This window comes from Asterias rubens, chromosome 14, assembly GCF_902459465.1.
Source record: "Asterias rubens chromosome 14, eAstRub1.3, whole genome shotgun sequence".
Lineage (NCBI taxonomy): Eukaryota > Metazoa > Echinodermata > Asteroidea > Forcipulatida > Asteriidae > Asterias > Asterias rubens.
In genome coordinates this window covers 6089082-6105395 of record NC_047075.1, presented here as the reverse complement: position 1 = coordinate 6105395, position 16314 = coordinate 6089082, and the positions used below count along the sequence as shown (strand labels likewise).

General features: G+C 40.7%; 1 protein-coding gene across 1 annotated transcript in view; it reads right to left on the bottom strand.

Annotated features, from left to right (window-relative positions):
- Positions 1-5723: 5723 nt before the first annotated feature.
- The window catches only part of LOC117299260 (B-cell CLL/lymphoma 9 protein-like), a 41569-nt gene continuing 30978 nt past the window's right edge, over positions 5724-16314 (bottom strand). Inside the window, exons 11-12 of the mRNA XM_033782741.1 lie at positions 14001-14200; positions 5724-10967 (exon numbers count right to left, since the gene is read on the bottom strand). Coding sequence (XP_033638632.1) covers positions 6369-10967; positions 14001-14200 — 4799 coding nt within the window. The 3' untranslated portion in view covers positions 5724-6368. The remainder of the gene's footprint in view (positions 10968-14000; positions 14201-16314) is intronic.

Here is a 16314-nt window from a genome sequence, read left to right as displayed (position 1 = left end):
AGGATCTGCTTGGGTGTTATATAATAATAATTATAACACCAGTATTCTCACTTGGTGTATCCCAACATATGGATAAAATTAAAAAATCGTTGAAAATTTGAACTCAATTGGTCATCGAAGTTGCACAAGAATAATGAATGAAAAACGCCCTTGTTTCACTAATTGTGTGTGCTTTCAGACGTCTAAAAACATCTTCAGGCCTTTAAATGAGAAATTTCCTCTATCTCAAAAACTATGTCACTTCGGAGGGAGCCGTTTCTCACAATGTTATACTATTAAAAGCTCTCCATTGCTCGTTTTCAAGTAAGTTTTTATGCTAACAAAACAAGTTTAGTGTTTAGTGCCTTTGGTGCACAAGGCGGTCACTAGCGACCACCAACAAGGCGGTCACTAGCGACCACCAACAAGGCGGTCACTAGCGACCACCAACAAGGCGATCACTAGCGACCACCAAAAACATGTCAAATTGTACTTTTATAAACAAAACTACAATCCCCCAAAATACCGCCTTCATTCAGTTGTTTAGAGCGAGTGTTGAGCTTTCGTTAGGTGTGATGTTCAACAGGGGGTGCTATTACAAACATTTTGAAAAACGCGATTAAACATGTTCTTTTTTTGCTTTTTCAAACTTTAACCTGTGTACCAAAGGGTTAACAATGATTACGGTTTATCAAAAGATTCACAACATGTCTCTTTTTGCAAAGCAGTATAGTGTCAATAAACTAACAAAAGCACAAAAAGGGACAAACATAATCAGAACACACACATGCAAAACCTAACATGAACTGAACAACAACACTTTTTAGTCTGAAAGTTAAACGTAACAGACACAAATAGAATCCCACCACAACATTTTTTAGAGTTACTCTGAAATAGTTTTAAATGAGGTTGTTTACCAACGCAGTAAGGCTCAACATGAAATTGTAAAGAACAGGGTATCCCATATTATGCCAAAATCTTTTGTTTTAAGAGTATCACTGTAAACACACTGTTCACACTGCCTCAACCTTATGGAACAATCTCCCGGAACACATAAAAAACATTGATTCCATTATTAGGTTTAAGATTGCTTTAAAGACGCACTTATTTATCATTTAATTCATCCATTTTATTTGTTACCAAGTACGTCTTGTCTTTGTATTCTGTTGTGTTTTTCTCAGAAGCGCTTAGGGACATGTTTGATTTCTATGTGTTATGCGCTATATAAGAATGGTTAATTATTATTATTATTATTAACATTAATTACCTACAGTGCACATATTGTAGCTCAAGTGCAACAAGGTTGTATTTCACATTTTCAAGCAGTGATGGTTTTAAACACCCAAAACCTTTACACAAAAAGCGGTTTATACAAGACATTTTTGCACCTACGTGAGCATAAATGGCCAAAGCGCATTTTATTTTTCCACATAACTTATTGTGAAATATCACTCCTGCGCACATCTGAAATAACACCTGTACACACTGCCTGTCAATCAGCCACCCCAATCCCCAAACAGTAACACCAATCAGCCAGCCCCCCACCCCCTCAACACCCAAGCACACTCCCCCACCCCCTCAACACCCAAGCACACTCCCCCACCCCCTCAACACCCAAGCACACTCCCTCAACACCAACACCCAGCAAGCACACCAGCTAAACAATAATGCCCACACACACATCCCTAAGCATTAATGCTGACTGCAAAGTGCACAGCTTACCCTATCATAATAGTTATGGGATTATGTTTTTTTAATGTTTGTACCAAAGTGAACCTTCATGTACATGACATGTTGTCCTTGTGATGTAGGCCTACAATTTACCATTCAATGTTCAGTTCTGCACAACATTGATAAGAACTCCAGACTGAATTGAGGCTTTGAGCGCAAATCCTTCTGTATTCAATGGTCACAAATTGCTCAAATTGGTTAATCAATGACCAAACAGTTATTTGCTAGGATCGCCAAAAAGGACCCTGATTGGGGTAGATGTAAACCAACTGATTAACCTGCTTCATGGCTCAGCCAATTCTACAGAATTGACACTATTAGGTAACTACTCAAAATAATTATTAGCATAAAACCTTACTTGGTAACGAGCAATGGAGAGCTGTTGATAGTACAAAACATTGTGAGAAACGGCTCCTTCTGAAGTAACATAGTTTTCGAGAAAGAAATAATTTTCCACGAATTAGATTTTGGGACCTCAGAACTAGATTTTGTGGTCTCGAAATCAAGCATCTGAAAGCACACAACTTCGTGTGACAATGGTGTTTTTTCGTTCATAATTATCTCGCAACTTAGTTCCCATTTTCACAGGTTAGTTGTTTTTCCATATGTTGAAACACACCAAGTGAAAGGACTGGTCTTTAACAATTACCAATAGTGTCCAGTGCCTTTAAGTAATCCAATCACATTGGTTATAATGTTGATGATAGATGCGTTGAATTACATAGATTGGCACACAATATCCCTCAATTATGTACAATAGCGGTCTGAGGTAGATCAGTACAAATTAAATTAAATCACTTTATACATTGTATTACACTTGTTACAGATACTGTCTGAACACAATATCTAAGATTGGCAGTGTTTACAGGTCTCAAGACAAGCACTCATTATTAACTAATTATCATGTTCTCACAGTTGAATACAGCCCTTTGCTGTACAACTTTATTGCAGTCAATACACTCAATTTGGCCAAAGTAAAACAACTTGATCTTCAATAGAATGGGAACTTTGTTGTTTTGTACATGTACCTTGCATTTAAGCCACCAGACAAAAACAGATAAATATATTTTGGGGTGGGTTTATATGAGTCTTATGATAATGGCTAGAGCAAGCAGCTGTTCATGGTATCCTGTGCATGCATTGACAAAGCAAGCAGCTGTTCATGGTATCCTGTGCATGCATTGACAAATGATGCAGCTGCCATCTTGCCTTTTTGAAAACATGCATAATGCTGCAAAATAAGTTCAATATTACCAGCTTATTTGCAACAAACTGAAATGGTAACAAGTAACCAAATACATGTTGTCCTGCAACTTAGAGGAAAACAAACTGTACAACATGATTCTTTTGTACATGTATATATTTGTAGACTAAAATAAGATACCTTCCAAAAAACACTCAGCAGTCATACCCTATTTGTTTTTGCAACTAGTGCATAAAGTCAGCTGCTAGTTGTCTCCAAGTCTGTACCTACAGTACATGTATACTGCACTCTAATGGTGTATTCTGGTGGGTGCTTCATTATACAATTGTTGCACGCTGTGACTAGGGTCCATGGCGTTTTGTACACTCGAGGAGGGAAATGCCACCCGAGGCGAAGCCGAGGGTGCCATTTCCCCTCAAGGGTGTACAAAACCCATGGACCCTAGTCACAGCGTGCAACAATTGTTTTGTTATACCTTTGTATAATTGTTAATCTTCTTCTCAAAGTTCTGTTGTCATCTTCAAACATTATTACTGCGGACTATTCATTGTTTAATAAGCAAACAAAAAAGAAACAATGCCCTCGAACTCGCGGCTGTTTCCTACACAGCGCTGGAAATCGACCAACGCCGGGAACGATCAAGGTGATGTACACCAATGTACATCACTTTTCATGTTACCCGGCCCGTCGAGCCATGTAACATGCGTATTTGTTGCACGGCATGTGATTGGTTCTCGACCAATCAAACTTCAAAATTTGTACAGAGGTATAACAAGACTCATTGCTACCATCCAGGCAATGCATCATACACACGCAAACCACCAAATGATATACAGCACCAATAATAATGCCAAAATACACTGCCTCAATACCAGCAAGAAATAGTTGGAATAAACCAATAAATAACCTCAAACACACAAGTGTTATTTCCAGCTGACATTCTGGGAAAACCATAAAATCTGAAGTAAAAAATAAAACCAAAGTAAAATTGATTCTTAGAGTAGTAGACAGTTGATTGTTCACATGAATACACATTCTGAATACAATCTGGATTGGGTTAGTTTGTGACTGAAGCCTTTAGGTCATTCCTATTTGAATGTATCTCTAGTCACTCGATAGTAGGTGTTGCCATTTTCAGTACAAGTCAACATTAAACTGTACTACATTAAGTGGGAACCTATTAGTTAAAATAAATAACTCAACCGTTTTTCCCCAGCATCTGGAGCAGCATCTGTTCTGCACTGGATGAGATAAGAAAATAAGTTGCAGCAGTCATAACTGCAGCATGTAATGAAAGGCACATTGCTTTTTCAGTAGAGCATCGTACAATGAAAGGCTCATTAATGTACATGAAATAATAGGAAAGATCTAGTGGTAATTGACCTCATCGGGCAGTTCGTAAAAGTCAATGCATTATTATACTAATGCGTTGTCATGTCAACATGGTTGTGAAGTTGGTGCAACTTGTGTATAGAGATAATGAGCAGCTTTTATAGATTGGGTACAGCATAATCAAGGGGGGAGGGGGGCAACACAGTGTGTATATATCACTACATCAGGCATCTAGTCACAATACAACGTGTCCAAGCAATTAAACATGTACCAACGCAAAAGGTTCCAGTCAACTTTCAAACTAAATCCAAAATTGATAACTTGATGCACAGAGAAGACAATATTTGAATGAGTCCCTTCTTTATGGTAATTTCAGGTTTAGATTTGCATTCTGTTTGACATCACTTTTTCATTCTTTGTAAGTCTCTCCTATCCATAAAAAAGTATAAAGAAAGTTATTCATGGATAATAAATTATCAGCAACTGCATGATGCATGTAGTCCGTGCATTTAATGTAATAATATGAGCTAAACTGTTGAGACCTTGGATGCATTTACAGCTATGGTGCACACCATTCATCATGAATACAGCAAGAAAGCTCAAATATCACCTATTTCAGTACATGTTGTATTTTGTCAACACTATTGGCAATTTTTAATAGCCCTACTCATGTGTGACCATGGTGACAGTGTAAGTAGATGGAATGACGACACAGCTACCTGTGTAGCAACAAAAATTTAGCAACATTTAGCAACAATTTTGTCCTTTTAAACACTTTGGATAAAAAAGACAGCAGTACACACATAGGCAGACTTAATAGACCTTTTAATGCATTGATGTCATCCAGCCGCCATCCTAGAGGTTAAACCATGACCAAACAATCAAAACACACTTATTTTTATGCGCGAAGCACGGGTTTGGCAAATGAACAGCCGCTTTTTGACCACTAGGTGAGGGCGCCATACTGACATGACATCATGTACATAAGGTCTATTTAAGATGATGTGATCTATGAACAGAAGTGTCTTTGTGTTAGTTTCAACCATCATTTGACTGTGTGTAACATTGACTTTGTTGCACACTGCAGTCATCTACATGTAACAAACACATCAGTCAAACACTCAAGCAAATCAAATTGACAAATTAAATGAAAAAGCAAGTATTGTTAAAGGCAGTGGACACTATTGGTAATTGTCAAAGACTAGCCTTCACACTTGGTGTATCCTCAAAATATGCATAAAATAACAAACCTGTGAAAATTTGAGCTCAATCAGCCATCTATGTTGCGAGATAATAATGAAAGAAAAATAACCCTTGTCACACGAAGTTGTGTGCGTTTAGATGGTTGATTTCGAGACCTCCAGTTCTAAATCTGAGGTCTCGAAATCAAATTCGTGGAAAATTACTTCTTTCTCGAAAACTATGGCACTTTAGAGGCAGCCGTTTCTCACAATGTTTTATACCATCAACCTCTCCCCATTACTCGTCACCAAGAAAGGTTTTATGCCAATAATTATTTTGAGTTATTACCAATAGTGTCCACTGCCCTTAAGTACGGGAAATGTGATATGTTTCTGATTTGTAATACTAACAAATTGCACATTTTCTTACCATACAAGTCATCAGAGTGGATTTGACCATTCAAATTATTCTTTGCACCAAGTGTCCATTTGGTGCATGTATAACACACCAAGTTAAAGCCTGGGATGTTCATTCAAAAGGCACCTTAACAAGGTTCTGCATGTGTGCATTGCAAGTGTTTCAAACAATAGAGTTACCACAAGATTTAGTTGCACTCATCAATGCTGCACATACACTGAGTTAAATGCCATGCAGCAAACACTTACATGATAAAGCTGCTTGAATTGATGTCATATCCACTAGATGTAGTTCATACTTTCAACACATTCAATGAATATAATTAAACCCTGCCATCACTTAGCCATGTATCTAACACCTGTGACTCCAACCAATGTACAACACAATGTAAATCCATTGGATCCCTTTATATTAGTGACAGTTATTCCTTCCTTGTATAATCCCAATCAGCAAACAGTTAATACTGCATTCCCATGCTAGTATTAAAGTCACATTGTAAGTCTGGCATACTCATGTCAAGGGTTCATTTGGGCATATTATTATAGCCATGCATAATAGACTCCCCCATTGCCATATTGGAGCCTGGTAGTCCATGAGGTCCATACCCTGGCGGGTAAGGCATTTGTTGACCCATAGTATTAGACATAGGCATTCCCATAGGAGGCCCACTATATTGCATTGAATGACGAGGAGTTGCCACATATCCAGGTAGTTGTTGTCTTGGTCTATTGGATGCCGGATATCCCTGTGGATACATAGACTCTGGACCACACATTCTAGCGGATGGGCCTGGCATACGCTGGGATGGCCCAAACGAGGGTGTCATAGACGGTGGGTTTCCAGTCACCATTTCTAATGGGAATGGCATTTGTATTTGTTTTGGTGCTGGTCCTTGTCCCGGTGGTCCTGGTGCATTAGATGGGTTGAGGTGTGGATTACCAGACTGTGCTTGGGGTGCAGGAGTAGGATTTCCCTGGGGGAAATATTGCAATGTTTGCTTTGGTCCTTTACCATCTGGGAGTAACGGTGGTGAGAAGCGACTCTGTAATAATGACAATGGGCTAGGTGATGACGTATGAATGCTTCTCCCAACTTGAGATTGGCTTATTGGCTTAGATTCACTCTGCATTAAATTGGAATCTCGGGGGTTACCATCAATATGCATTATAGGTGATCCACCAGGAGCAATGCCACTAGTCCTTCCCATAGGTCCAACACTATGACCCATGGTGGGGGGAGCACCCCCTAAGTTTCTTTGCATTTGCTTTGGTCCTGGGAATCTGTTAGGCATACTGTGCATTCCACGCATATCCTGCATTCCCGTATTATTGAGCATATTGCCATGCATAGGGTGAAAGCCCATTGGTCCATCCATAGGGTGATGAGGATCAAATCCCATGCCATGAGACTCAATAATAGGACTACGGGATGCCATTCTTGTCTGTGCATTCATTCCTTGCTGTTGCATCATAGTTGGCTGTGATGACATCATTCTCTGTTGTGACATCATTCCTGCCTGTGAAGTCACCATACCACCATGTGACATCATCATTCCAGGTTGTGATGTCATATTTCCATGTGATAACATCATTTCCTCTGGTGGCATACAAGGATTGCCGTGTGGAGGACCCATTCTTGCTTGGGACATCATTAATCCTTGTCTTGGCCCCATATTGGCTTGTGACATCATTTGTTGTGACGTTGGCATTCTTGTTTGCATCATTCCTGGTGGATGATGCATAGCATCATGTGGTGCCATAATGTTAGGTTGTGGTGACATCATACCACTCATTCCTGATGGATGGGAGGCCATCATTTCTTGTTGTGATGTCATCATTCCATGTGGTGTCATCATCTCTGGATGCTGTGGCCGAATCATTCCAGGATGAGAAATCATTCCAAGGTGTGAGGATCCTTTATCCGCTACACTAGCACCAGATTGTGGTGACATCATGCATGGATGGGAACTCATCTCCTGTGATGTTGATATCCTTGGATGTGTCATCATACCTGGTTGTGATGTCATCATGCTCGACTGTGATGTCATCATTCCTGGTTGTGATGTCATCATTCCTGACTGTGATGTCATCATTGCTGACTGTGATGTCATCATTCCTGGTTGTGATGTCATCATTGCTGACTGTGATGTCTTCATTCCTGGTTGTGATGTCATCATTGCGGACTGTGATGTCATCATTCCTGGTTGTAATGGCATGACACCTGTTTGAGTCGTCATAGACTCAGGTTGTGAGACTCCACTATTTTGAGCTGTCAACATTCTTTGTTGAGGAGGCATTATTTGAGGTTGAGAATTATCTGGCTGGGATCTCAACATTGTCGATTGAGAGTTTATATTTTCGCCCGTTTGGCCCATCATTTCTGGCCCGACTGGGCTACCTGGACCAAAATGCTGTAACCGTCCACTGGATTTGGATGATTCTTTTGAAGCCTTCTGATAAAATGTTGATGCATACTGTTGAAGGTCTTCTCCTCGTGGAGGGAAGTTGGGTGCTTTATCTCTATTCAATTGGCTGGGTGGAAAGTTAACAAGCCTTTGTTGTGGAGCAGATGTATTTGTCACACTTCCCACACTTTCTGAAGGCTTCTGGGTGGGTGGAATTTGTGCATTAGGTCCATCACTGGGTTTTGAATTACTTGATTCAGAGTTAGATTTTGCTGTTGGTGGTGTCAAACTGCTTGGTGTAGAAACACTTTGTCTACTTCCATTGTTAGGAGCAGAATTAGGGGTTCCAGGTTGTGATCCTCCAGCTTGACTTATCCTGACAACTGACTGTACATCACCTGCAGGTGTTCCAGATTGAGGGGGTCTTGGCGACTGGTCAATGTTGCTACCAGGAGTACGTGCTTTACTAGCCTTAGTAGAATCCCCAACAGGAGGGTTGGGAGTTGGTACCGATGTTGGTGTAGGTGGCTGGTGGTTGGGTCTGAATGGACTTCCCTGTTGTGGTGACATTGGTTGACGAGATACTGGGCCAGCCTGAGTGCTTGGTGTTTGCTGAGAACCAATTGTGACTGATCCTGTGGTAGTTGAGCTTCCTGAAGTTTGGACAGGACCTGTTGGCATGCTTCCACTTGTAATAACTGTAGTTACTTTACCTGATGCAATCACGCTAGGCTTCAATTCATTTCCAGTAGGTACCTGACCAGTCGACAATTGGCTAGTAGTGGTAGGAGGAACAGATCCTGAGGCTGGAAGAGAATTTGTTCTGTTGGACCTTGGAGATGGCTGTCCTGGTGGAACATGATGAGGGGACATTGGAAAGGGTGTAGATTGGTTCATTGCCAGTGAACCAGGCCCAGAGAGGCTGGAGCGCCTAGGCATGGCAGGTGTGGCAGCATTATGAGTTCCATGATAAGGAGGTGGTGGGGGCATTCCTTGTCCTGTCTGACCACCAGGCATATCTGGCATTGGCATTCCTTGACCAGGCATACCTGGCATCCCAGAACCAGTCATACCAGGACCCACTGGTCCCTGATTTGATACATCCATGTCCGCCCCTGGCATACACCTATTTATTGTTGGAGGCAATCCAGGATCTCCTGGAAGTCCGTGTGGTATACCTGGACCTACACCAGGTCCTGGTCCCATGCCAATTCCTATGCCAGGTCCACTTTGCATTCCATGATGATAAGGTCCCATATCAATAGGATCTCGATATCCTGATCCATGAAGCTCAGGTATAGGGCCATGTCCAATCTTCATTTGTTCTGTAGCTATTTTCCTTCGTTTCAATGCATAAAATTCATGCTGAAGTTTGTACCATTCTTTTTGTGGTGGTGTCATGTTATCCCAATCTGGTGGTGGAGGCATGATGATTTGCTCTTGAGCCATACGATGCTCTGGTGACAACCCCATTGCAGGGTCTGGATTGTCCATGTTAGGATGTGGTCCCATATTAGGTAGGTGCATGATGGGTCTGTGTTGAGGTCCCATCATACCTGTTGGTCCTTGTGGTCTCATCATTGCAGGTCCTGGGGTCATCATATTACCTGGTGGTGAGCCCATTCCTCCACTAGGTGACACCATTCGCCCAGGGGTAGGAGACCTAGTTTGATGCTCCTCAGGAAACAGCAAGCGTTGCATTTCTTTCAGAGTTCTCAATCTTTCCTCTCTATGTCTCAACTGCTCTGGTGTGGGATTGTCAATTTGCTGAGGTGGCTTATAGTTAGTCATTTCAAATGGCATTCCTGGACCAGAAGCAGGAGAAAATGGTGGCATTTCAGGATGTTCCTGTGACTGACTACCTTCAGAATAGGGTCTGTTCGTCATCATTGTCTCATGACAGGGAGACATCATTGAAGATTGCTCATGTTGCATCATGGGTAACTGAGAGCCACTGCCCTGTTGCTGTTGCATCATTCGCATTTGTTGCTCCTGTTGCCAAGCCAAATTTGCAAGGTTAGGAGTCTTTTTGTTGCAAGGAGGATTTTCCCACAATGCACTAGGATCCAGATTTTCTGTTTCCGTTGCCTCCATTTGAAACAGAGGTCCAGACTGTGGCGGGGTGCCTTGTAATGGAGGTCGCATTCCCATGTTTGCAATTCCAGGCATTTGCTGTGGATGGGGTGGAAACTGGCCCGGTCCAAAAGGTTGTTGAGGAAATGCTCCAAAATTTGACGCTGGAGGCATGTTAGATAGCTGAGGTCCTTGGGTCATATTTGGTTGTAACTGTTGTGAAGAGGATGGAGGCCTCTTTCTCTTTGATGATTTGGACTTACTGGATTTGGTGGTAACTGTGGTAGTGGTAGCATTGGAGTCACTTTGTTTGCCTGTACTTCCATCACTTGTCACATTTTTGTGGGAAGCTGTTGGATTCTTACTGGGATTATTACTGTCTGTGTTTATTGAATTTGGTCTATCTGGGCGCTTGCGTCCACCACTTGTTTTGACATTTGCATGTTCATTATTGAGAGTTTCCATTGGCTGTATTTGATGATGAGGTATTGATTGATGCTCAACCTGTTGATTCATCAGCATACCTTGCATTGGATTGCTATTGTTATGATCCATCATTATAGGCTGTACTTGATTCAAGGTTGAAAGCTGTGGATTCTGTGTTGACATGTTGTTGTGTGGGTGCATCACATCTGGAAGCGTATCCTGTATTAACAAATATAGAAACATAACATGCATTTTACATCAAGTGAGTTTTAAGCAATATAATATGAAGCCCTTGCGCCTTGAACATCCAGCAGGGTGCATATGTGTGCATTATACATGTACTAGTACTAGTATAAGTTATCACACAAGCGTGAGTGGAATACGGAAAAATATAGCGCTTCTGTGTCCCATATCCAACGAGGCCGAAGGCGGAGTTGGATATGGGATGCAGATTATGCATTTTGTTTCCCGTATTCCAGTCTCCAGCCAATGCGCAGTTTAAAATTTCAGAACGTTATTTCGCGACGAACAGCATGCACGCACACAAAGTTTAGAATGTAATTTTTGCACTGTCCGTATAGGGAGCGTGACGCATAGACACAATACGCACAGAGGAAGTAGTAGCACAATACGCACTGTGCAATCAAAACAGAGGAAGTAGTATATAAAAACAGAGGAAGCAGTATATATGTTTTATATCCCCCCTCCAGTTCAAGCATCTAAATTTGGTAGATTAGCGCGTACTGGAAGATAATAAGACGTTTACTATTATAATTAATATTAATAAGCTGCAAAAACAAAATGTGTGCACACTGTCTAGCTCTTTATCTGATTTTTTGTGTTTCTTACAAGCTACCATATGTGGCTGCCCTTTTTGAGATTTTCAAGAAATTAAGTAAGTTTCAAGGAAATACAGGGGTTGCCTGTGACTTGGACAATAATCAGCACAAATCAAACTAATCCATGTACATGATGTATGAGTTCATTTTAGCCTGTCACATGTACACAGCACCTCGGTCAGTGGCATCTTACAATTGTGGGCATTTATTTGTTTTGTTTGGTAATTTTTTTTTTAAGGTACATGTATGTGTAACTTTGTTCAATTTGTAAAACCCATTTATCTACATGTATTGGTTTAAAAGGTGCCATGTTGCAATCTGCATCTGAAAACACCAAGGTGAAACCCTTCTCTTAACAATAATTGTACTACTGTACGTGTAGGTACTTTTACATGTACATGCTTACACAATACACAGGAACTAGAGCTTTATGTCCCATCTTAAGGATCAAGCAATAATGGTTAAGGCGCCTTGTCAAAACCTCCCGAGCATTCCTCAGCCAACAAACCGTGGACTGGACAGCAAATACCGCCATTGCTAAGGACCTCGGACAGTCCGCGGAAGAACGGTCATGTGCGTTGAAGCGCGGCGAAGTTAATGAGCTATCCATGCCGGGCGCAATTGTTGGTAAAACAATAAGTCTCATGATTAAACAAGTTGTATTTTCAGGTCATGAATATCAGCGGCTTGGACGCGGACCGGCCGTGCTCTCCCAGAATAATACATTTTCAACTCATGAATACCATGATCCTGGAAGTGGACAGGCCGCACCGACAAGACAATTACACCATGCATGTTGGGTGTGCCAGCCGACCCTCTAGCGCATGTGATATTCGCGCATTTCATAAATCAGGGAACGATTTCGCCTGTATCGCATCGCAATTTGCGATGCAATTTGGATGATTTTGCTATGCAAATCTAAAAAGTGCATCGCAAATGTTGCGATCCAATTTGCGATGCATATTTTGCAACATTTATGCTTGATACAAAAATATTGATTTTTTATTTGAAACCATTCACATTAAAATAAATTTTTAAAATCAACGTTTTCTACTTGGAAAGTAGGATCAAACAGTTGTTTATTTATGTTAAGAACATCTACAAGGTGTATATTAAACTCCAATTGTCGACAGGCCACATATTTGCTAAAATTATAATTGGTATAATATAAAGGTGATTTTCAGTTATGCTACTAATTGCATCATACACGTCCCGTCTTCCCCTTGCCATGTGTTCCCAGATATTCCCAATAATTAACACGTTCCCATCTTCCGTGTCCGTATATATTTTGTTCAAATCCCGTCAACGTAAATAAACCAATTCCTGTCTTGTCCCGTCCCGTAACCCTGTCCTGTAAATAAACACATTCCCGTTCCATTTTGCTGTATGATAACTATACAGTGTATGTACAATATGTAGGTAGTTTTTTGCTAATCATGATCGCTGCAAAAGATAACTGTTTTAAAATTGTCCCCTGTCACTGCTATACTCTGACGCCCACTTGGAACGGAGCTTGCACGTATAGCCTGAAACTTTTGTCAGTCGAAGCCAGGAATAAAGAAAACCATTTCTAGAATTCACATGTTTTGGTCATGTAGGCCCAACCAAGTCTTAAAAATCACACATGGGAGGAAATGGCTTTTACACGTACATCCACCCTTACTTTGCTTTTTAATCTGCAACGGTAAAACCATTGTTAACCACCTGCGTTCCTCCGCGGTTCTGCCGGTCAGCTAATAAGCTGGGCCTCTCAATGGCCGACCGGTCGCTCCGCGGAGCAGCCGGAATATTCATGTTTTTTGACATGTAAATGAGCCGTCGTGGCCGTGGACCTGCCGGGTTGCTACGGGTTCTTTTGTTACAAAAATCTGCGCACTCCCGCAGAATGCATGCGGAATGGAACGGCTTGGAAACACAAGAGATTGTATTAAGTGTGCTTGAACATTCAACTATGAAATGCCACAAATTAGATGCAATAATGTAATACTTCATAAAACCATCATGCATGATGATATTGTATGATGGCCGAGGCCAGAATGTGTATAGCATGGTAAGATGACAAAGGTCAATGATGAGGTTACCTGTTCAGGATTGATATTGTATGATGGCCGAGGCCAGAATGTGTATAGCATGGTAAGATGACAAAGGTCAATGATGAGGTTACCTGTTCAGGATTGATATTGTATGATGGCCGAGGCCAGAATGTGTATAGCATGGTAAGATGACAAAGGTCAATGATGAGGTTACCTGTTCAGGATTGATATTGTATGATGGCCGAGGCCAGAATGTGTATAGCATGGTAAGATGACAAAGGTCAATGATGAGGTTACCTGTTCAGGATTGATATTGTATGATGGCCGAGGCCAGAATGTGTATAGCATGGTAAGATGACAAAGGTCAATGATGAGGTTACCTGTTCAGGATGTAGGTAGTCTCTGTGAGCAGCTTGGGATCTATGATAGGATAATATAGAGTCAGCTTGTCCAGTATAGATGGCCTGTGCAGCTTGGTTAGCCATACGTGTTGAGAATACAAACACTTGTTGACTTCCTGCCATAGGGAAATGGGATGGCTGTTGATACTGCATCACATGAGGAGACATTCCAGCACCATCTGAATTTAAAAAGACACAACAATTACTTGCTTGATCAATCAACTATCATAAATACAAACTCAAAGATCTATTTCATAAAAACATATTAAGCTACAGGTTTTAACACTAATCTAAAAAAAAAGGATACATGACTTTAAGCTCTCAAATAGTATACAGTTGACTCTCAAATAGTATACAGTTGACTCCCATTATTACGAGCTCGCATATTACGAGGTTTCAGTTCATACAAGGTTTTTTGCCGGTCTGGAACTGCCCTATGCGTGTTTCAATGCATTGAATATTGACTATACGAGCACGGTAGTAGTGAGAACACGGTTATAAAGAGGTAATTTGGGCAACCCATTACGAGCAAAACGTTGTTTAAAACCCTTTTATAACGAGAACAATACAAAAACCAACAACGGAGATACCAGTACAGCCTGTAAAGTGGTTATTTGTGGCTTTTAAGACAGATACAATAGAGGGGCTAAGTGGACGCTACCGCTAGCAACACTAGTCCCAAATCCAGAGTCACGAGTCAGCAAGCAAGGTTGTTAGTTCCAAACTCCGGACAATGACAGGATAAGGAGGCCTGCATGGTTCAAACAATGGAGAAATCTGTAGAAAAGATACTGATCCACTGAGTTTACAAGCGCATTATGCATTTTCAGAACGAAAAAACCCACCCGCAATTTACAAGCAAAAGCAAGATTTTACCTGGTATCCCACATTGGCAATGAACCATCTAACATGACACAGGTATTTACCAATGAAATCATTAACTGCTAGCTGCGACAAGGTGTATTGCACATGCATTAGCAATATAACACGGAACAACAAGATCTTCCCTGGTATCTCGCGTTAGCAATGAACCATCCAGCATTAAACAGGTGGGTACAGATAGAAACCAAGACTATTTATTGGCAATCAACTGCCTTCGACCAAAGCTTTGCAAAATTAGAACGCAAGTCAAAATCTCACACATTTGTTCATTCATGTAAAGTGTAAATTGATTTTAAAGTTGAATTTAAAACTAAACTAACCTAAAGCCATTGGACACTTTCGGTAAACAGTGTTGTCCAAAGGCCCACACTTCGTGTATCACAACTTATATATAAAATAACAAACCTGTGAAAATTTAGGCTCAATCGGTCATCGGAGTCGGGAGAAAATAACGGGGAAAACCCACCCTTGTTTACGCACGTTTCGCCGTGTCATGATATGTGTTAAAAATAAATCCGTAATTCTCGACAACGAGAATTGATAATGTTTTCTCGAAAAGTAAAGCATTTCATGGAATAATATTTTAAGAGAAGTCTTTCACCGTTACCTTCAGTATACCCTGTAAGTTACTTGGTAATCTGTGAACTTTTGGGTTTTTTTCTGTGCCGAAAGTGTATAATGGCTTTAATTAAAACAGTTTTATTAGCCTAATTTTGTGTTTGTTGAGCAGTACATGACACACTACTCTATGCACACAGTAGTCCATTGCAGCTACACCATATGTCTGTGTACACGTGCGGCCGTTGTCATGCACTTTGTGCATAGTACAATGATTATTACTGCAATCGGATATAACGAGGTCCGGATAATACAAGGAAAATGGGCCAGTCCGGCGGACCTCGTATTAACCGCAGTCGAGTGTACCTCAGTGCCTTTGCATTTAACGAAACCTTTTTTACTCCAAATTAATAACAAAACACTGGACACTAATGGTTATTGTCAAAGACCAGTGTTCTCACTTGGTGTATCTCAACATGCATAAAATAACAAACCTGTGAAAATTTGAGCTCAATTGGTTGTCTAAGTTGCGAGATAATCATGAAAGGAAAAAACAACCTTGTCACATGACACAAAAAGTTGTGTGCTTTCCGAGGCTTGATTTTGAGACCTTAAAATCTAATTCTGAGGTCTTTAAATCAAATTTGTGGAAACTTAATTCTTTCTCGAAAACTATGCTACTACAGAGGGAGCCGTTTCTCACACTGTTTTATACTATCTACAGCTCCCCATTACTTGTTACCAAGTAAGGATTTATGATAATAATTATTTTGAGTAATTAGCAATAGTGTCCACTGCCTTTAAACTTAAAAGAACATTACAGAATTTTTGCTAACAAAACATTTTCTGGCAG